The 16,034-nt window shown below is 35.6% G+C and overlaps 1 protein-coding gene across 7 annotated transcripts in view; it reads left to right on the top strand.

The window, feature by feature from the left end:
* Positions 1–16,034, top strand: part of VPS13A (vacuolar protein sorting 13 homolog A) — a 267,040-nt gene that overhangs the window by 104,396 nt on the left and 146,610 nt on the right. For all 7 annotated transcript variants that reach the window (XR_010407545.1, XM_045882283.3, XM_064578959.1 and 4 more), the window contains one exon: positions 4,408–4,546. Coding sequence is in view for 6 of the 7 variants with exons in the window: in XM_045882283.3 (XP_045738239.1) it covers positions 4,408–4,546 (139 nt within the window). In the remaining variant the exon portion in view is untranslated. The remainder of the gene's footprint in view (positions 1–4,407; positions 4,547–16,034) is intronic.

Here is a 16,034-nt window from a genome sequence, read left to right on the forward strand (position 1 = left end):
TTATTTGAGACAGAGAGAATGAGAGAGAGAGAGCACATGAGAGGGGGGAGGGTCAGAGGGAGAAGCAGACCCCCCGCTGAGCAGGGAGCCCGATGCGGGACTTGATCCCGGGACTCCAGGATCATGACCTGAGCCGAAGGCAGTCGCCTAACCAACTGAGCCACCCAGGCGCCCCTGTACTACAACTTCTTTATCCATTTATCTATTGATGGACACTTGTGTTGCTTCCACTGGCTTTTTTTAAATACTACTACAAACATAAGTGTGTATGTATTTTTTCAAATTATTGTTCTCATTTTCTTTGGGTCAGTAACCACCAGTGGAATTACTGGGTCATAGAGTATTTGTTTTTAATATTTTGAGGAACCTCCATACTGTTTTCTGCAATGGCTGCACAGATATACTTTCCTGCCAATGCTGCATGAGGATTCCTCTTTCTCCATATTCTTGGCAACAGTTGTTATTTGTCTTTTTGATTTTAGTCGTTCTGACAGGTGTGAGGTGATATCTCACTGTGGTTTTGATTTGTATTTCCCTCTGATGATTGATGTTGAGCATGTTTTCATGCATCTGTTAGCCCTCTGTATGTCTTAATTGGGAAAATGTCTATTCAGGTCTCTGCCCAATTTTTTTTTTAAGTTTTAGTTATTTATTTATTTGACACAGAAAGCACAAGTAGGGGGAACAGCAGGCAGAGGGAGAGGGAGAAGCAGGCTTCCTGCAGAGCAGGGAGCCCAATGCGGGGCTCGATCCCAGGACCCTGGGATCATGACCTGAGCTGAAGGCAGACGCTTAACTGACTGAGCCACCCAGGTGCCCCTCTCTGCCCATTTTTTAATTGGATTGTTTGTTTTTTTTGGTGTCAAGTTTTAGAAATTCTTTATATATTTGATATTAACCCTTTATCGGATATATTATTTGCAAGTATCTTCTCCCATTCAGTAGGTTGCCTTTTCATTTTGTTGATGGTTTCCTTTGCTTTGTGAAAGCTTTTTATTTTGATGTAGTCTCAGTAGTGTATTTTTGCTTTTGTTTCATATGCCTGAGGAGAGATACTTAAGAAAAGTGTTGCTAAGGCTGATGTACAAGAGATTACTGTCTGTTTTCTTTTAGGATTTTTATGGTTTTAGGTCTCAAGGAGTTGAAACTTAGATCCACAGAAAACCTACATGCAGATGTTTATAGTAGTTTTATTTACACTTTCATATAAAGCTTATACGCACAAATTTTTATTTCAATTTTATAGCCCAGACTTGTAAGCAACCAAGATGTCAGTCAATAGGTGATAAACTGTAGCATATCAAACAATGAAATATTATTCACTGCTAAAAGGAAATAAGCTGTCAAGTCATGGAAAGATGTAGAGAAACGTTAAATGCATATTACCAAGTGAAAGATGCCAATCTGAAAAGGCTACATATTGTATGATTTCAACTAGATGACTTCTGGAAAACATAAAACTATGGACACAGTTAAAAAAATCCGTGCTTGCCAGGACTTGAAGGTGGTAGGGGAGCGATGAATAATTGAAGCCCAGGGGATTTTTAGGGCAGTGAAAATACTTTACATGATATACTCTAGATGATATAATGATTAATACATTTCATTATGCACTTGACCAGACCCACAGAATGTACAATGCCAATAGTGAATAGTAATGTAAACTGTGGACTTTGGTGATTATGATGTGTCAATGTAGGTTCATCAGTTTCAACAAATGTACCATTCTGGTTGGGAATGTTTTTAATGAAGGAGACAATGCATGGGTAGATGCAAGGGGTATTAAAAAAAAAATTTTTTTTTCTATCTCCTTTCAACTTTTCTGTGACCCTTATTTGTAGATGAAATGAAACTATATATAGAAAACCCTAAAGATTCCACCAAAAAAACTATTAGAATAAATGAATTCAATAAACTTGCAGATAAATAATATACAGAAATCTATTGCATTTTGATATACTAATAACAAAGTGCAGAAAGAGAAATTAAGAAAAAAATCCAATTAACAATTGCACCAAAAAGAATAAAATACCTAAGAATAAACATAACCAAGGAAGGGAAAGACCTGTACTCTGCAAACTATAATTATTGATGAAAGAAATTGAAGACACCAACAGATGGAAAGCTATCCATGCTCATTGTTTGGAAGAATTGATACCTTTAGATGTCCATACAACCCAAAGCAATCTATAGATTCAGTACAATCCCTATCAAAATATCAATAGCATTGTTCACTGAACTAGAACAAATAATCCTAAAATCTGTATTGAACCGCAAAAGACCCTGAATAGGCAAAGCAGTCTTGAAAAAGAGTAAAGCTGGAGATAACAGCATCTCCGATTTCAAGATCTGCTTCAAAGCTGTAATAATCAAAGCAGTATGGTGCTGGCGCAAAAATACACACATTGATCAGTGGAACAGAATAGAGTTCCCAGAGATAAACCCATACCTATATGGTCAATTATAAAAAGGAGGCAAAGATATACAATGAGGGGAAGACAGTCTCTTCAAAAAATGGTGTTGAGAAAACTGGACAGCTATGTGTAAAAGAATGAAATTGGACCACTTTTCTTAACAGCATGCACACAAATGAGGTCAAAATGAATTAAAGACCTAAGTATGAGACCTAAAACCATAAAAATCCTAAAAGAAAACGTAGATAGTAATCTCTTGAACATCAGCCTTAGCAACACTTTTCTAGATTAGTCTTAAATTTTTTGAAGAGAATATCTTTGCTTCATTGTATTGCCTTTTCTCCTTTGTCAAAGACCAGTAGGCTGTATTTATAGAAGTCTACTCCTGTGCTCTCTATTCTGACCATTGATACCTTTGTCTGTTCTATTGCCAATACCAGTATCTTGCTTACTGTAGCTTTATAGTAAGCCTTGTGGTCAGGGAGTGTCAATCCCCCATCCTTGTTCTTCGCCTTCAGTATTATGTTGGCTATTCTGGATCTTTTACCTCTCCATTTAAACTTTAGAGTCATTTTGTCAATATTAAGTAGTTGGCTGGGATTTTGACTTTCATTGCATTGAGTCTATGAATCATTTTAGGAAGAACTAACATCTTGAGAATATTGAATTTTAATATCCACAAATAAATATGGAGTAACTCTTCATTTATATTCATTTCTTGTTTGATTTCATTCATCAGAATTTTGCAGTTTCCTCTGTATAGATCTTGTATATATTTTGTTAGATTTATACCCAAGTATTACATTTTTTGGGTGTTTATATAAATGGTATTATTTTTAATTTTTAAATTCTACTTGTCCATTCTATGTAGGAAAGCAATTGACTGTTGCATACCAACCTTGTATTATGCAACCTTGGTATAAGGGCTTATTAGTTCTTGGAGTCTTTTTTTTTTTTTTTCTCTCTCTTTTTAGATATTCTGTATAGATGATCATGTCATCTGTGAACAGAATCTGTATACCTTTTATTTCCTTTTCTTGTCCTATTGGATTGACAGAAACTTCCAGTACAGTGTTGAAAAGGAATGATCAGAGAGACCTCTTTGCTTTGCACCTAATCTTAGTGGGAAAACTGAGTTTCTTACCATTAAATACAATAGCTGTAGGTTTTTTGTTGATACTCCTTATCAAGTTGAGGAAGCTCACCTTTATTCTAGTTCATCGAGAGTTTTTATGAACAGGTGTTGGATTTTGCCATGCATCAATTTATATGATCATGTAATTTTTCTTCAGGCAGATCTGACTTTTAAACATAATTTAGATATATTATCTCTTAGAGCTAAGTTATTTGAAATTACTAAGCATTAGTTTCCTGTTAGGAACCATTTATATGTATGGGAACTTATAAAAAACAGAGAGCAGAAATTGGTTGTCTACCTTATAGGTTGTGAGAACTTATGATAATGCATATCAGTGCTTAATGCCTATCTTGTAATAAACAATAATTATTGTCAGCTGTATTGGCAACTAGTAAAGGGATAATAAACATAATAACATTAGAAAATAAATCTCTGAGGCGCCTGGGTGGCTCAGTCAGTTAAATGTCTGCCTTAGGCTCAGGTCATAATCCCAGGGTCCTGGGATCGAGTCCTGTTACCAGGCTCCCTGCTCAGCAGGGAGTCTGCTTCTCTCTCTACCCCTCCCCCTGCCTGTGCTCTCTCTCTCTCTCTCTCTAAAAATAAGTAAAATCTTAAAAAAAAAAAAAATCTCTGAAAAATAATGAGTCTAGGTCACCTAATGAGATGGGTCAGTAAGGCCAAATAGAAATTTGAATGGAGATTGTGAAATGTCTTATGGACTATGTGGATAATTTTTTGAGCTTAAAATTGCATTCTATTATTTTTGGATATATTAAGGGGAACAACTGTGTTTTTAATTAGTACACTTAAATCAGAATGAAGTTTGCTTTAAATGATCCCTGTTTTTTGGAACAGATTCAAGATTTTTGGAAAGTTACCACTGATTTCTTTACGAATCTCAGATAAAAAACTGCAAGGAATTTTGGAATTGATTGAAAGCATTCCGAAACCCACACCTGCAACTGAAACATATGCCCCTGCCAAACCATTTCAGGTAATATTTTTGCAAAATTGATAAAAGTACAAATTAAAGAAACTTGACAACTTTAGCCACAAATTTTGGGTAAAACAATTTAATTCATTTTCAGGAGAACTTAAAAATTACAATTAGGGCTACCTGGGTGGCTCAATTGGTTAAGCATCCAACTCGATCACAGCTCAGGTCTTGATCACAGGATTGTGAGTTCAAGCCGCACAATGGGCTCTGCTAGACATGGAGCCTGCTTTAAAAAAAAAAAATTGGGGCACCTGGGTGTCTCAGTTGGTTAAGTATCCAACTCTTGATTTCGGTTCAGGTCATGATCTCAGGGTTGTGAGATTGAGCCCTGCATGGGGCTCTGCACTGGGCCTGGAGCCTGTTTAAGATTCTTCTCTCTCCCTCTCCTTTCCCCACCCCGTGTTACTCTCCCCCTCTAAAAACAAATTTTTTTTTTTTTTTTTTTTTACACTGTAAAAGAGAAAATGATGAAAGAGTAAAAGGTACAAATAGTAAAGTTATGTGATAAGTCTGCTTTTCTTCACTTTGTCTGGCTTGCAGTCACTGTCCTTAATGGTAACACTGTTAACCACTTCTCTAGCTTTCCAAAAATGTTTATGGCATATACTATGGCATGCTCATGTGTGTATATATACGTATGTACTCTTAAGTTCTTAAAATTTACACAAATTATATCATTATACTTACTGTTCTGAATCTATTTTTTCACCATTATCATATTTTAAATACCTCAGAGAGATCTTCATATTAACACGTATAGATCCACCTTTTACTTTTCAGAGCAATATAGTATTGAATTGTGTAAGTGTACCATCATTTGCGTAACATAATCCCCTTTTGATGAACATTGATATTGTTATGAGTGCTCACAGTTATAACCTACTGCTTTCAGCTTCCTTGTACATATATTTGGGTATATTTTTATCCACTGGATAAATTCGTATAAGTGGAATTGCTCAGTGAATTTTACATTTTCATGAACTTTGCCAAATTTTCTTTTTTAAATTGAGTACTAATCTATAGTCCCACCAGCAGTAAATGAGTGTTTGTTTCTCTGTTCTCATTAGTTGTAAGTATTAACAATTTAAAATTTATTAAATGAAAAGTTATATTCTGGTTTTGATTTGCATTTACAAGTAACATAGGGCTTCCGTTCATAAGTTTAGTGGGTGTTTGACTTTCTGTTTTTGAAAACTATGTCTTGTGCTGTGTTGTGGAAGGAAATTGTTGCTTTTTGTCCTTTACAAACATTTTTTTGTTTTTTCTTGGATTCATTTTTGGCATGCCAAAGCTTTTGCTTTTTACATATTCAGAGTTATTAAGGTGTGACACCTGGGTGGCTCAGTCAGTTAAGCTTCTACCTTCGGCTCAGGTTATGATCACAGGGTCCTGGGCTCAAGCCCCCCATCTGTCGGGTTTACTGCTCAGTGGGGAGCCTGCTTCTCCCTCTGCCTGCCTCTCTCTCCCCCTCTCTTTCTCTCTCTCTCTAACAAATAAATAAATTAAAATCTTGGAAAAAAAAAAGGTTAAGGTTTTCCTTCATGATTTCTGTTTTATTTTATGTACCTTATTTCTTTTCTTTTTTTTTTTTTTATGTACCTTATTTCTTATGAAGAAAATTTCAAAAAGAAAATATCCATTTGTGGCAACTGGGTGGCTCAGTTGGTTAAGCATCTACCTTCAGCTCAGGTCATGATCTCAGATCCTGGGGTCGAGTCCTGATCAGGCTCCTTGCTCAGCGGGGAGTCTGCTTCTCCTTCTCCCTCTGCCCCTTTCCACTCTCCCCACCTTGTGCTTTCTCTCTCAAATAAATAAATAAAATCTTTTAAAAAAATTCACTCATGTTTTTCTCCTTTTTAAAATTTTGATTTCTTTTCACGTTTAACTTTTTTCTTTTGAAATAATTTCAAACTTACAGAAAAATTGTGAAAATGGTTTAAGGAACTTCATAAAACCCTGTGAGAGTAAGTTGCTGACATGTTGTACCATAACCCTGAAAACAGTAGTGTTTTGTAATATTTTTCATAATCTGTTGCTGAGCTTTTAGTTAACAGTTACTTTTGAAGAGCAGAGTTTTTAAGTTTTGATGAAATCCACTTTGTCAGTATTTTTTTTTTTTAAGATTTTATTTATTTATTTGAGAGAGAGAATGAGAGAGAGAGAGCTTGAGAGGGGGGAGGGTCAGAGGGAGAAGCAGACTCCCCGCCGAGCAGGGAACCCGATGTGGGACTTGATCCAGGGACTCCAGGATCATGACCTGAGCCGAAGGCAGTCGCTTGACCAACTGAGCCACCCAGGTGCCCTGTCAGTATTTTCTTTTATGGATGAAACTTTTTATATCCTATCTCTGAAATCTCTGCTTAACACAAGATCAAGGTTTTTCCTGTGTTTTATTCTAGAAATTTTGTAGTTTTAGGTTTTATGATCCATGATCCATTTTATGTTAAATTTTTATGTGGTGCATGTGATGAATTACTCTGTTTGTACATTTGTATTTTTAGTTATTTCAGTTTCATTTGTTGAAAACACTTTCTGTCTCCATTGAGTTGAGCCTGTTTTTTGGCCCTTTTCTACTTCAGTGATATTCCTTTGATTTTTATCTATCCTTTTGCTGATACTATAATGTCTTATTTACTACATGGCTTCATGGTAAATATTATGTATGTATGTGTGTATGTATCTCCTTTTTCACATGTTAAGGAGAATTTTTCTGGGACCGTCTTGTGAGTTTGTTCCATCAGTTTTATGCTATGTTGATGGCACCTCTGAGTCCTTTCTGGCATAATATATATTGTATTTTACATTTTTATATATGTTTCCTTCTTAAATGCTTCTAAGAGAAAGTACTTGGGTAAACGTTAGGTTCATTCTTAGTTATCACTGAAGCCTAAGAGGACTCTTGTCTCTCCCAACCCCTGGACTTAATCTGTATATCAAAAGGCTGTTGAACCTATGATCTATACTAGATGTTCTTTTTAAAATCAAATGCCTATATAAAAATAGGCTGAGAATAACTATGTAATACATCTTACACTGAATTTCTGTTATGTGTCAGGCCACACATTTGACTAAGGATTACTACATAAGGTCATCTGTTAATTATTTATATTCAACACCTAGCCCAGCTCTAGATTTTGCATGTTTTTATCTTTAATCCTTATCACAATCCAGCAAGTTAAGTATTAACAGTTACTATTTTGCCCAGGAAACAGACTCTTAGGTTAAATACTTTGCTAAGATGATAAAGTTTGTAACTTTTAGCTTGCAGAGCCAAATTTTGAGTTCAGGTTTCTTTTTCTCTCTTTAAACAAATCTACAGCCCTACAGCTGACATTCTTTTTGCTGTTTTCATGCTGCTTTCTATATAAATGACATCCTAACCTGCAGGGGCTTTATTTTCCACTTTCTCCCAGTTTCCTAAGAAAGTTCAGTACAAAACACTAGATCATTACTAAGAGTTTTAATATAACTTGAAGGGGTTTCATAGGTCAGATAAAGAAAAGGTTTTTAAACAATCACCCCTTCACAAGTCTGAAACATTTTAACACCTAAATATCTCTTGAAGCTGGATGTTCCTGTCCACTTCGTATAATAGATTTTACTTTTCTTCTTAATTTTTATTTCAGCTTTCTTAAGGTACAATTGACAAATAAAACTATAAAATACTAATGTGTACTTAGTATGTGTATATGTTGCGAAAGGATTTCACCTGTCCAGTTAATTAACACATCCATTACTTTACATATTTGTTTTTGATGAGAACATTTAGTTCTACTCTCTTAGCAGATTCCTGTTATTTAATACAGTGTTGTTGACTGTAGTCAGCATATTTTACATTAGATCCTTAGCCTTACTCATCCCAAAGCTGAAAGTTTGTATCCTTTTACTAACTGCTCCCTATTTCCTCCACCCTGCAGCCCCTGGCAACCACTTCTCTACTCTGTTACTATGAGTTTGACCTTTTTGTTGTTAGATTCCACATATAAATGGTACTGTGTAGTATCTTTCTTAGTCCAGCTTATTTCACTTAACATCATGCCCTCAAGTTCCATTCATGTTGTCACAAATGGCAGGATTTCCTTCTTTCTCATGGTTGAGTAATTTACATTATATGTATAAATATATGTGTGTATATATATGCTTATATATTGTATATAAATGCCATGCTTTTATCCATTCAAGTGTTTGATGGACACGTAGGGTAGTTTCCCACATCTTGGCTATTGTGAATAATGGTGCAGTGAATATGGGAGTGCAGTCTCTTTTTGATATCCTGTTTTCATTTCCTTTGGAAAAACCAGTTAAGTGAGATTACTGGATCATATGGTAGTTCTAATTTTAATTTTCTGAGGAACCTCCCCACTATTTCCTTGGTGGCTGCACCAATTTATATTCCCAACAGTGCACAGGAGTTCCTTTCTCTCCACATTCTCTCCAATACTTGTTACCTGTTGTCTTTTTTTTTCTTTTTTTCAACTTTTTAAAAGATTTTATTTATTTAGGGGCACCTGGGTAGCTCAGTCGTTAAGCGTCTGCCTTCAGTTCAGGTCATGATCCCAGGATCCTGGGATCAAACCGCATCGGGCTCCCTGCTCAGCAGGGAGTCTGCTTCTCCCTCTCCCACTCCCCCTGCTTGTGTTCCCTCTCTCTCTGACAAATAAATAAATAAAATCTTTAAAAAAAAAAAAAAAGATTTTTTTTATTTATTCATGAGAGACAGAGAAGAGAGAGGCAGAGGCAGAGGTTGAAGTAGGCTCCCCGCGGAGCAGGGAGGCTGATGTGGGGCTCGATCCCAGGAGTCTGGGATCACAACCTGAGCCAAAGGCAGACCCTTAACTGACTGAGCCACCCAGGTGCCCTTTTTACAGGTTTAAAAACTTTTTATTTGAATATTAAAAATTATGCATTCTAGTAATTAAAATCATTTGAACAGAAAAATGGTACTGTGGTTAAACCCCGTAAACCCCATTTTACAGCCTGTAAGATGCCTTGGGCCAGCTTGGTTTTTACTCCAGATTTCACTGTGCTCCCACTCAGCATCTTCCTTCACCAATATGCAAGTCCTTTTCCTTTCCTGCCAGCCAGCTGGCAGATGGGAGTGGCAGACCTAGCCTTGTCGTCAGTAGTTCTCAATTCTTTGATGTGAAAAGGATGCAGTATAGTCATTTAAATTCGATCCGCCTCTTTGCATGTTACAAAGTTAAACAACTTAAAGAAGTAAAATAAGACAATGCTTGTAAATGTATAGTGCAGTGTTGGCAGCACATGCCTCATTGTGATTCTCTTCTCCTGTTCATTTGTTTCTCTTGTATTTCTGTCTTCTTCATTATCGATGTATTGAATTTCTCAATCTCATCCATATCAGGTTTGTCAGACATGGAAGAGGAAGCAGAGTGTGGTGCACAAGCAAATGAAGTCCGGTCTGTGCGGTAGCCACGCTGGGTCTGTTGTCCTTTTGATCGTGGCCATCCTAACAGATTTCGGCTGATACCTCATCATTGTTTTGATTTGCATTTCCCTTATTAGATGTTGGGCATCTTTTCATGTGTCTGTGGACCATCTGTATGTCTTCTTTGGAAAATGTACATTTCTTTCTTCTTCCCGTTTTTTAATTGAATTATTTGTTTTGCTGAGTTGAATGAATTCTTTATATATTTTGGATATTAATCCTTTATCAGATCTATTATTTGCATATATTTTCTCCCATTCACTTCATTGCCTTTTCGTTTGTTGATAGTTTCCCTTGCTGTGCAGAAGTTTTTTAATTTGAGGTGGTCCCACTTGTTTGTTTTTGCTTTTGATGTCAGATCCAAAAAATCATTGCCAAGATTGCTGTCACGGAGCTTACCTGCCTCTCTTTTCTTCTAAAAGCTTTATGGCTTCAGGTCTTCCATTCAAGTCTGTAATCCATTTTAAGTTGAATTTGTGTGTAAGATAGGAGTCCAGTTTTATTCTTTTGCATGTGGCTGTCCAGTTTCCCCAGCACCATTTGTTGAAGAAACTATCCTTTCCTTGTTGTGTATTCTTGGCTCCTTTGCCAAAAATTGATTGTTAATGCTTGGGTTTATTTCTGGCCTCTCATTTCTGTTCCATTGATTTATGGATCTGTTTTTGTGTTGGTGCTGTACTGTTTTGATTACCTTAGCTTTGTAATAGAGCTTGAAGTTAGGAAGTATGATGCCTCCAGCTTTGTTCTTCTTTCTCAAGATTGCTTTTGCTGTTCAGGGTCATACAAATGTTAGGATTATTTTTCCCACGTGTGTTTAATACATCACTGGACTTTTGATAGAGATGGCATTGAATCTGAAGATTGCTCTGAGTAGTGTGAACTTTTTAACACTACTACTTTTTGCAATCCTTAAGCGTGAAATATCTTTCCATTTGTGTCTTCAGTTTCTTTCATCAATGTTTTATAGTTTTCAGAGTACAGATTTTTCACCTCTTAGATTAAATTTATTTGTAGGTATTCTTTTTGATACAATTAAAAATGGTAAATCTTGAAATCAGATAATGTGACGTCTAAATTGTTTTCTTTTCCCAACTAGTTTCCACTAGTTCTTTCCCTATAATTTTTAGAATCAGCTTTTCAATTCTACAAAAAAATTCTGTGGGGATTTTCATGGTGATTTTATTGTATTATCAATTTGGGGAGAATTGACATTTTAACAATATTAAATCTTTCAGTCCATCAACATGATATATCTTTCCATTTTTTTAGGTCTACTTAAGTTTTTTCATAAGTATTTTGTAGTTGAAATATACATGTGCTTCACATATTTTGTTGTTCTGTATCCCCTGAAAATCTACATATTGAAGCCTTAACCCTAGTACTTCAGAATGTCACTGTATTTGGAGATAGGGCCTTAAAAAGTGGTTAAGTTAATAAGAGACCATTAGAATGGGTCCTAATGCAGTCAGTCTGGCATCTTCATAAGAAGTAGAAATTCAGACACAGAAAAAGACACCAGAGATGCACATGTACCCAGGAAACACCATTGGGGAGGGGGGGGCACAACAAGGAGGTGGACATCTGCAAACCTAGAAGAGAGGCCTCAGTTAGAACAAATTTATGTCAACACCTTGATCTTGGACTTCTTATCCTCCCAAAGTGTAAGAAAATAAATTTCTGTTGTTTAAGCCCTCCAGTCTATGGAGTTTTGTTACGACAGCCCTCGCAAACTAATACAGCTTTTGGTACCAGAAAGTGAGGTGGTATTGTAACAAATATGTTGTAGTGGGTTTAGAACTGGATAATAAGTAGAGTGTGAAAGAGTTTTGAGGCAAGATGATCCTTGTTATAAAGTGGGAAAGAACTTGGCTGGATTATTTTCTAGTGTGGAACAATGTAAGTGATGAACTTGGATATTTAATTGAGATTTCTTCTAAGCAAACTGTTCAAGACATGGTCTTATTTTTTCCTAATTGCTAATAGTAAAATGCAAGAGAAGATACATTTTTAAGAAGGATTTGTGAAGAAAATCAGTAACAGGTGTTAAAGATTTGGAAAGTGCTAAACCTATCCATATGGCAAAAAATGGGAAAGTGTGTTATAGAGAGAAAACCAAGGGCATTTGCACAAAACACTTGATAAAGGACTTAAGGGTGTGACTCAGTGGCTCTAATCCATCATCTCAGCCGAAGCCAGGAAAAGAGAGGGGGCTGTACCAGCTGAAGTACTGCCAGCTTAGACTAAAGAAGGCAGACTCAGGACAAGATGAAGAAGATCCCTTGAAGTTCGGGGATACTACAGGGTGGAACAGTAGGGCCATCCAGCTGGGAACGTGCTTTATTCTTCTTCAGTAAAAGGAAAAGAATAATCCCGAAGGTTATTCTGAGATCCACAGAGGTGCCACTACCAACATGGACTCAAAAGATATGGGGTTTGGGGGATAAAGTTCCCTCCTGGATTTCCGAGAATGGTGCCACTTTCTCAGTTTCAGTGGGTCAGGCTGCTACTATCCATGACTTCAGTGGCAGGAATGTAGTTAGTCTTACCTTATTAGGAATAATAATAGCTGTAGATTTTTCCTACATGTTATTTCCCAGGTTGAGGGAAGTACTCTTTTATTCTAGTTAGCCGATAGTTTTATTTGTGTCAGGAATATTTGTAGCATTTTATGTAATGCTTTTGCTGCATCTGTTGTAATCATACAGTTTTCTTCTTTATTCTTTTAATAATGATGAATTACTTGATTCTTGAATGTTAAACTAGCCTTGCATTCCTAATATAAACCTCCTTTGCTCAGGATACTTTTAGTACATTGTTGGATTTATTTGCTAATTTTTTGTTGAGGATTTTTGTATTTATGTTCATAATAGGATCCTGGTTTATACTTGTTACGTGTTTGCATATGATATCAGAGAAAGTCCAGCCTTGTAAAATGAATTGGAAAAGTTTTCCCCCAGTTCTTATTTTATAAGAAATATACTGTAAAGAGTAGATACTGTTTCTGTCTTAAATACCAGTGAAGCCATCTGTGCCTAGAATTTCTTTACTGAAAGATTTTCAAATTGTTTCATTTTTACAGGACTGTTTACAGTATCAGTTTAGTCTTGCATGACCTTTGTAAGATTTTGTCTGTTAAGGAATTTGTTCATTTCATCCACAGTGTTGAATATGTGGAAGTAATGTTGTTCCTAATATGTCCTTATCCTTCAGATGACTTCAGGATCCATAATGATATTCATTTGTTATCTAGCACTTTTCAGATCCAGAATTTCTCCTTGAGTTCTTAAAATTTGTCTCTTCATTGTTGTTTTCTCTTTGTTGTGACATCATTGTTGGGATTTCCTTTAGCTCTTTCTCCGTGGTCCTTTTCAGCTTTCTGAGCATATTTGAGGCATTAAAAAAAAAAAAAATCCTTTTGTAATAAGTCCAGTGCCTTACTTCCTCCTGAATTGTGTCTGCTAATTTTGTCTGTGCATGGGCTGTCCTTACTTGTTTCTTTGCATAGATTGTCCTGTTTTGTAATCAGACAAAGGAATTATGAGAAAACTATAGAGATCTACGTTCATTAACATAGATTCAAAAATCCTTAACAAATACTACAACCAAATAGTATGACATATAAAAAGGATAATAAACTGTAATCAAATGCATTTACCTTATGAAAGCAAAAATGGTTCACCAGTCATTGCTATTAATCATATTCATGGACTAAAGGAGAAAAAGTATATGGTCATCTCAATAGAAGAGGAAAAAGTATTGACAAAACCCAACAATTATTGATGATAAAAACTTAAAAAAAAATTTACTTGAGAGAGTGAGCAAGCAAGAGAGAGCCCAAGCCGGGGGAGGGGCAGAGGGAGAGAGAAGCAGACTCCCTGCTGACCGGGAACCCAACTAGGGGCTCCATCCCAGGACCCCTAACATCACAGCCTGAGCCGAAGGCAGATGCTTAACCCAGTGAGCCACCCAGGTGCTGCGATGATAAAAACTCTTAACAAACAAGGAATAAAAGAGTTTCTTCAACCTGGTAAGGGACATCTAGGAAAAACCTATAGTTAGTATTGAACTTAATTTGAGAAAGACTGAATGCTTTCCCTGTAAGATCTGGAATAGTTCAAGAATGCCTTTTCTCACGACTTCTATTCAAGTTGATAGTGAATGTTCTAGCTTTTGCAAATAAATCAAGAAAAAGACAATTAGAAAAAAGAAGTAAAACTATCTTTATTTGCAGATGAAGTGATCATTCATGCAGAAAGTCCTAAGGAATGTAGAAAAATAACACTAGTAATAGCAAGTTTGCAAGATACGTTATCAGTGTAAATAATTGTTTGTAAAAATGAAAAATATTCCATTCATCACAACACTAAAAAGGGCTAAATACTTAAGAAAAAAAATTAACAAAAGAAGTACAAGACCTATAAACCTAAAACTGCAAGACATTCCTGAAAACAAAGAAAGCCTAAACAGTGGAATGATACGCATAGTCAAGGATTGGAGGCCTGACCTCATTGAGTTGGCAATCTTCTCCAAACTCTGTAGATTTCTCACAACCTCAATCAGAATACAGAAGATTTCTCTCCTGGAAATTAACAAGCTAATTATAAAGTATATACAGTAATGTAAAGGACACATATTAGCTAAAACATTTTATTTTTAATGTGAATTTCAGTATAGTTAACACACAGTGTTACATTCATTTCAGGTGTACAGTATAGTGATTCAGCACTTCCCTGTATTACTCCGTGTTCTTCCAAGATAAGTGTACTCTTAACCCCCTTCATCTATTTCACCCATCCCTGCTCCCCCATTAACCATCTGTTTGTTTTCTGTAGGTAAGAGTCTGTTTTTGGTTTGTCTCTTTTCCTTTGTTTCTTAAATTCCACATGTGGGTGAAATTACATGGTATTTGTCTTTCTCTGGCTTATTTCACTTAGAACCATGCTCTCTGGATCTATCCATGTTGTTGCAAATGGCAAGATTTCATTCTTTATTATGGTTGAATAATACTGCATTGCATGTATATACCACATCTTCGACGGACACTTAGGTTGCTTCCATAATTCTAGCCAAAACAATTTTGGATAAGAATAATGTTAAAGGTTTTCTAATACTTGATTTCAAGGTTTATTTTATAGCTACTTCACTAAAGAAAGTGGTTTTGTTTGGTATGAGAATAGACATACAGATCAATGAAGTAGAATAAAGCCTGGATATAAATGTACAATATAATACATGGTTAATATATATATTTGATTTCATACAAAGATGCCAACCCAAATAGTGGGGGATATGTGATAGTTCTTTCAATAAATGATTCTGAAATAACTAGATTTCCGAGTGGGGAAAAAAATAACACATGGAATTTAACTTGAAATGGAACATAGACATAAATGTAAATGCCCCAAAAGTATAGTTTCTTTACCAAAAAACATAAGAGAAAAATCTTTAAGTGCTTGTGGTAGGTAAAGATGTCTTGGGATAAAGAAGCACAAATAAAAAAATAAATTGATGACAATTAAAATTTTCTACTTTTTGAAGGACACCTGTTAAAAATGAAAAAGGCAAGCCATCCAATTGCAAAAAACATTTGCATTACATAATCTACAAAATACTTTATCCAAAATATATAAGGAGAGCAATAGCCCAATAAAACATGAGCAGACATGTGAAAAGGTATTTAATTTTATTACTCATCAGGAAAATGCAAAACAAAACCATTCTGCCATTAATGTAGATGTAAAAAATTGCAGAACATTAAAAATTGAAATTAGGATAGCATAGTTCTTTCGGGGGGTATGCCTAATGATCATGAGTCCCTTAATGGAGGTTTCTGCATTGATAGTAATGTTCTATTCCTAGATCTGGATTTTGGGTGCGTGGGTGTGTTTTCTTTATGACAGCTTACTGAACCTTATACTTAGTTAATGTATTCTTATGTAGTAGGTTATGTTTCAGTAAAAATGTCTTCCCAAAAACAAATAGGATTTGGAGAAGGACAAACCCAATCCATGAACCTGTGTAGAACATGTAACTGTA

This window comes from Mirounga angustirostris, unplaced genomic scaffold, assembly GCF_029215605.1.
Source record: "Mirounga angustirostris isolate CCGP_5_RB_7025 unplaced genomic scaffold, mMirAng1.0.hap1 SCAF_15, whole genome shotgun sequence".
In the NCBI taxonomy this organism is placed as follows: Eukaryota; Metazoa; Chordata; class Mammalia; order Carnivora; family Phocidae; genus Mirounga; species Mirounga angustirostris.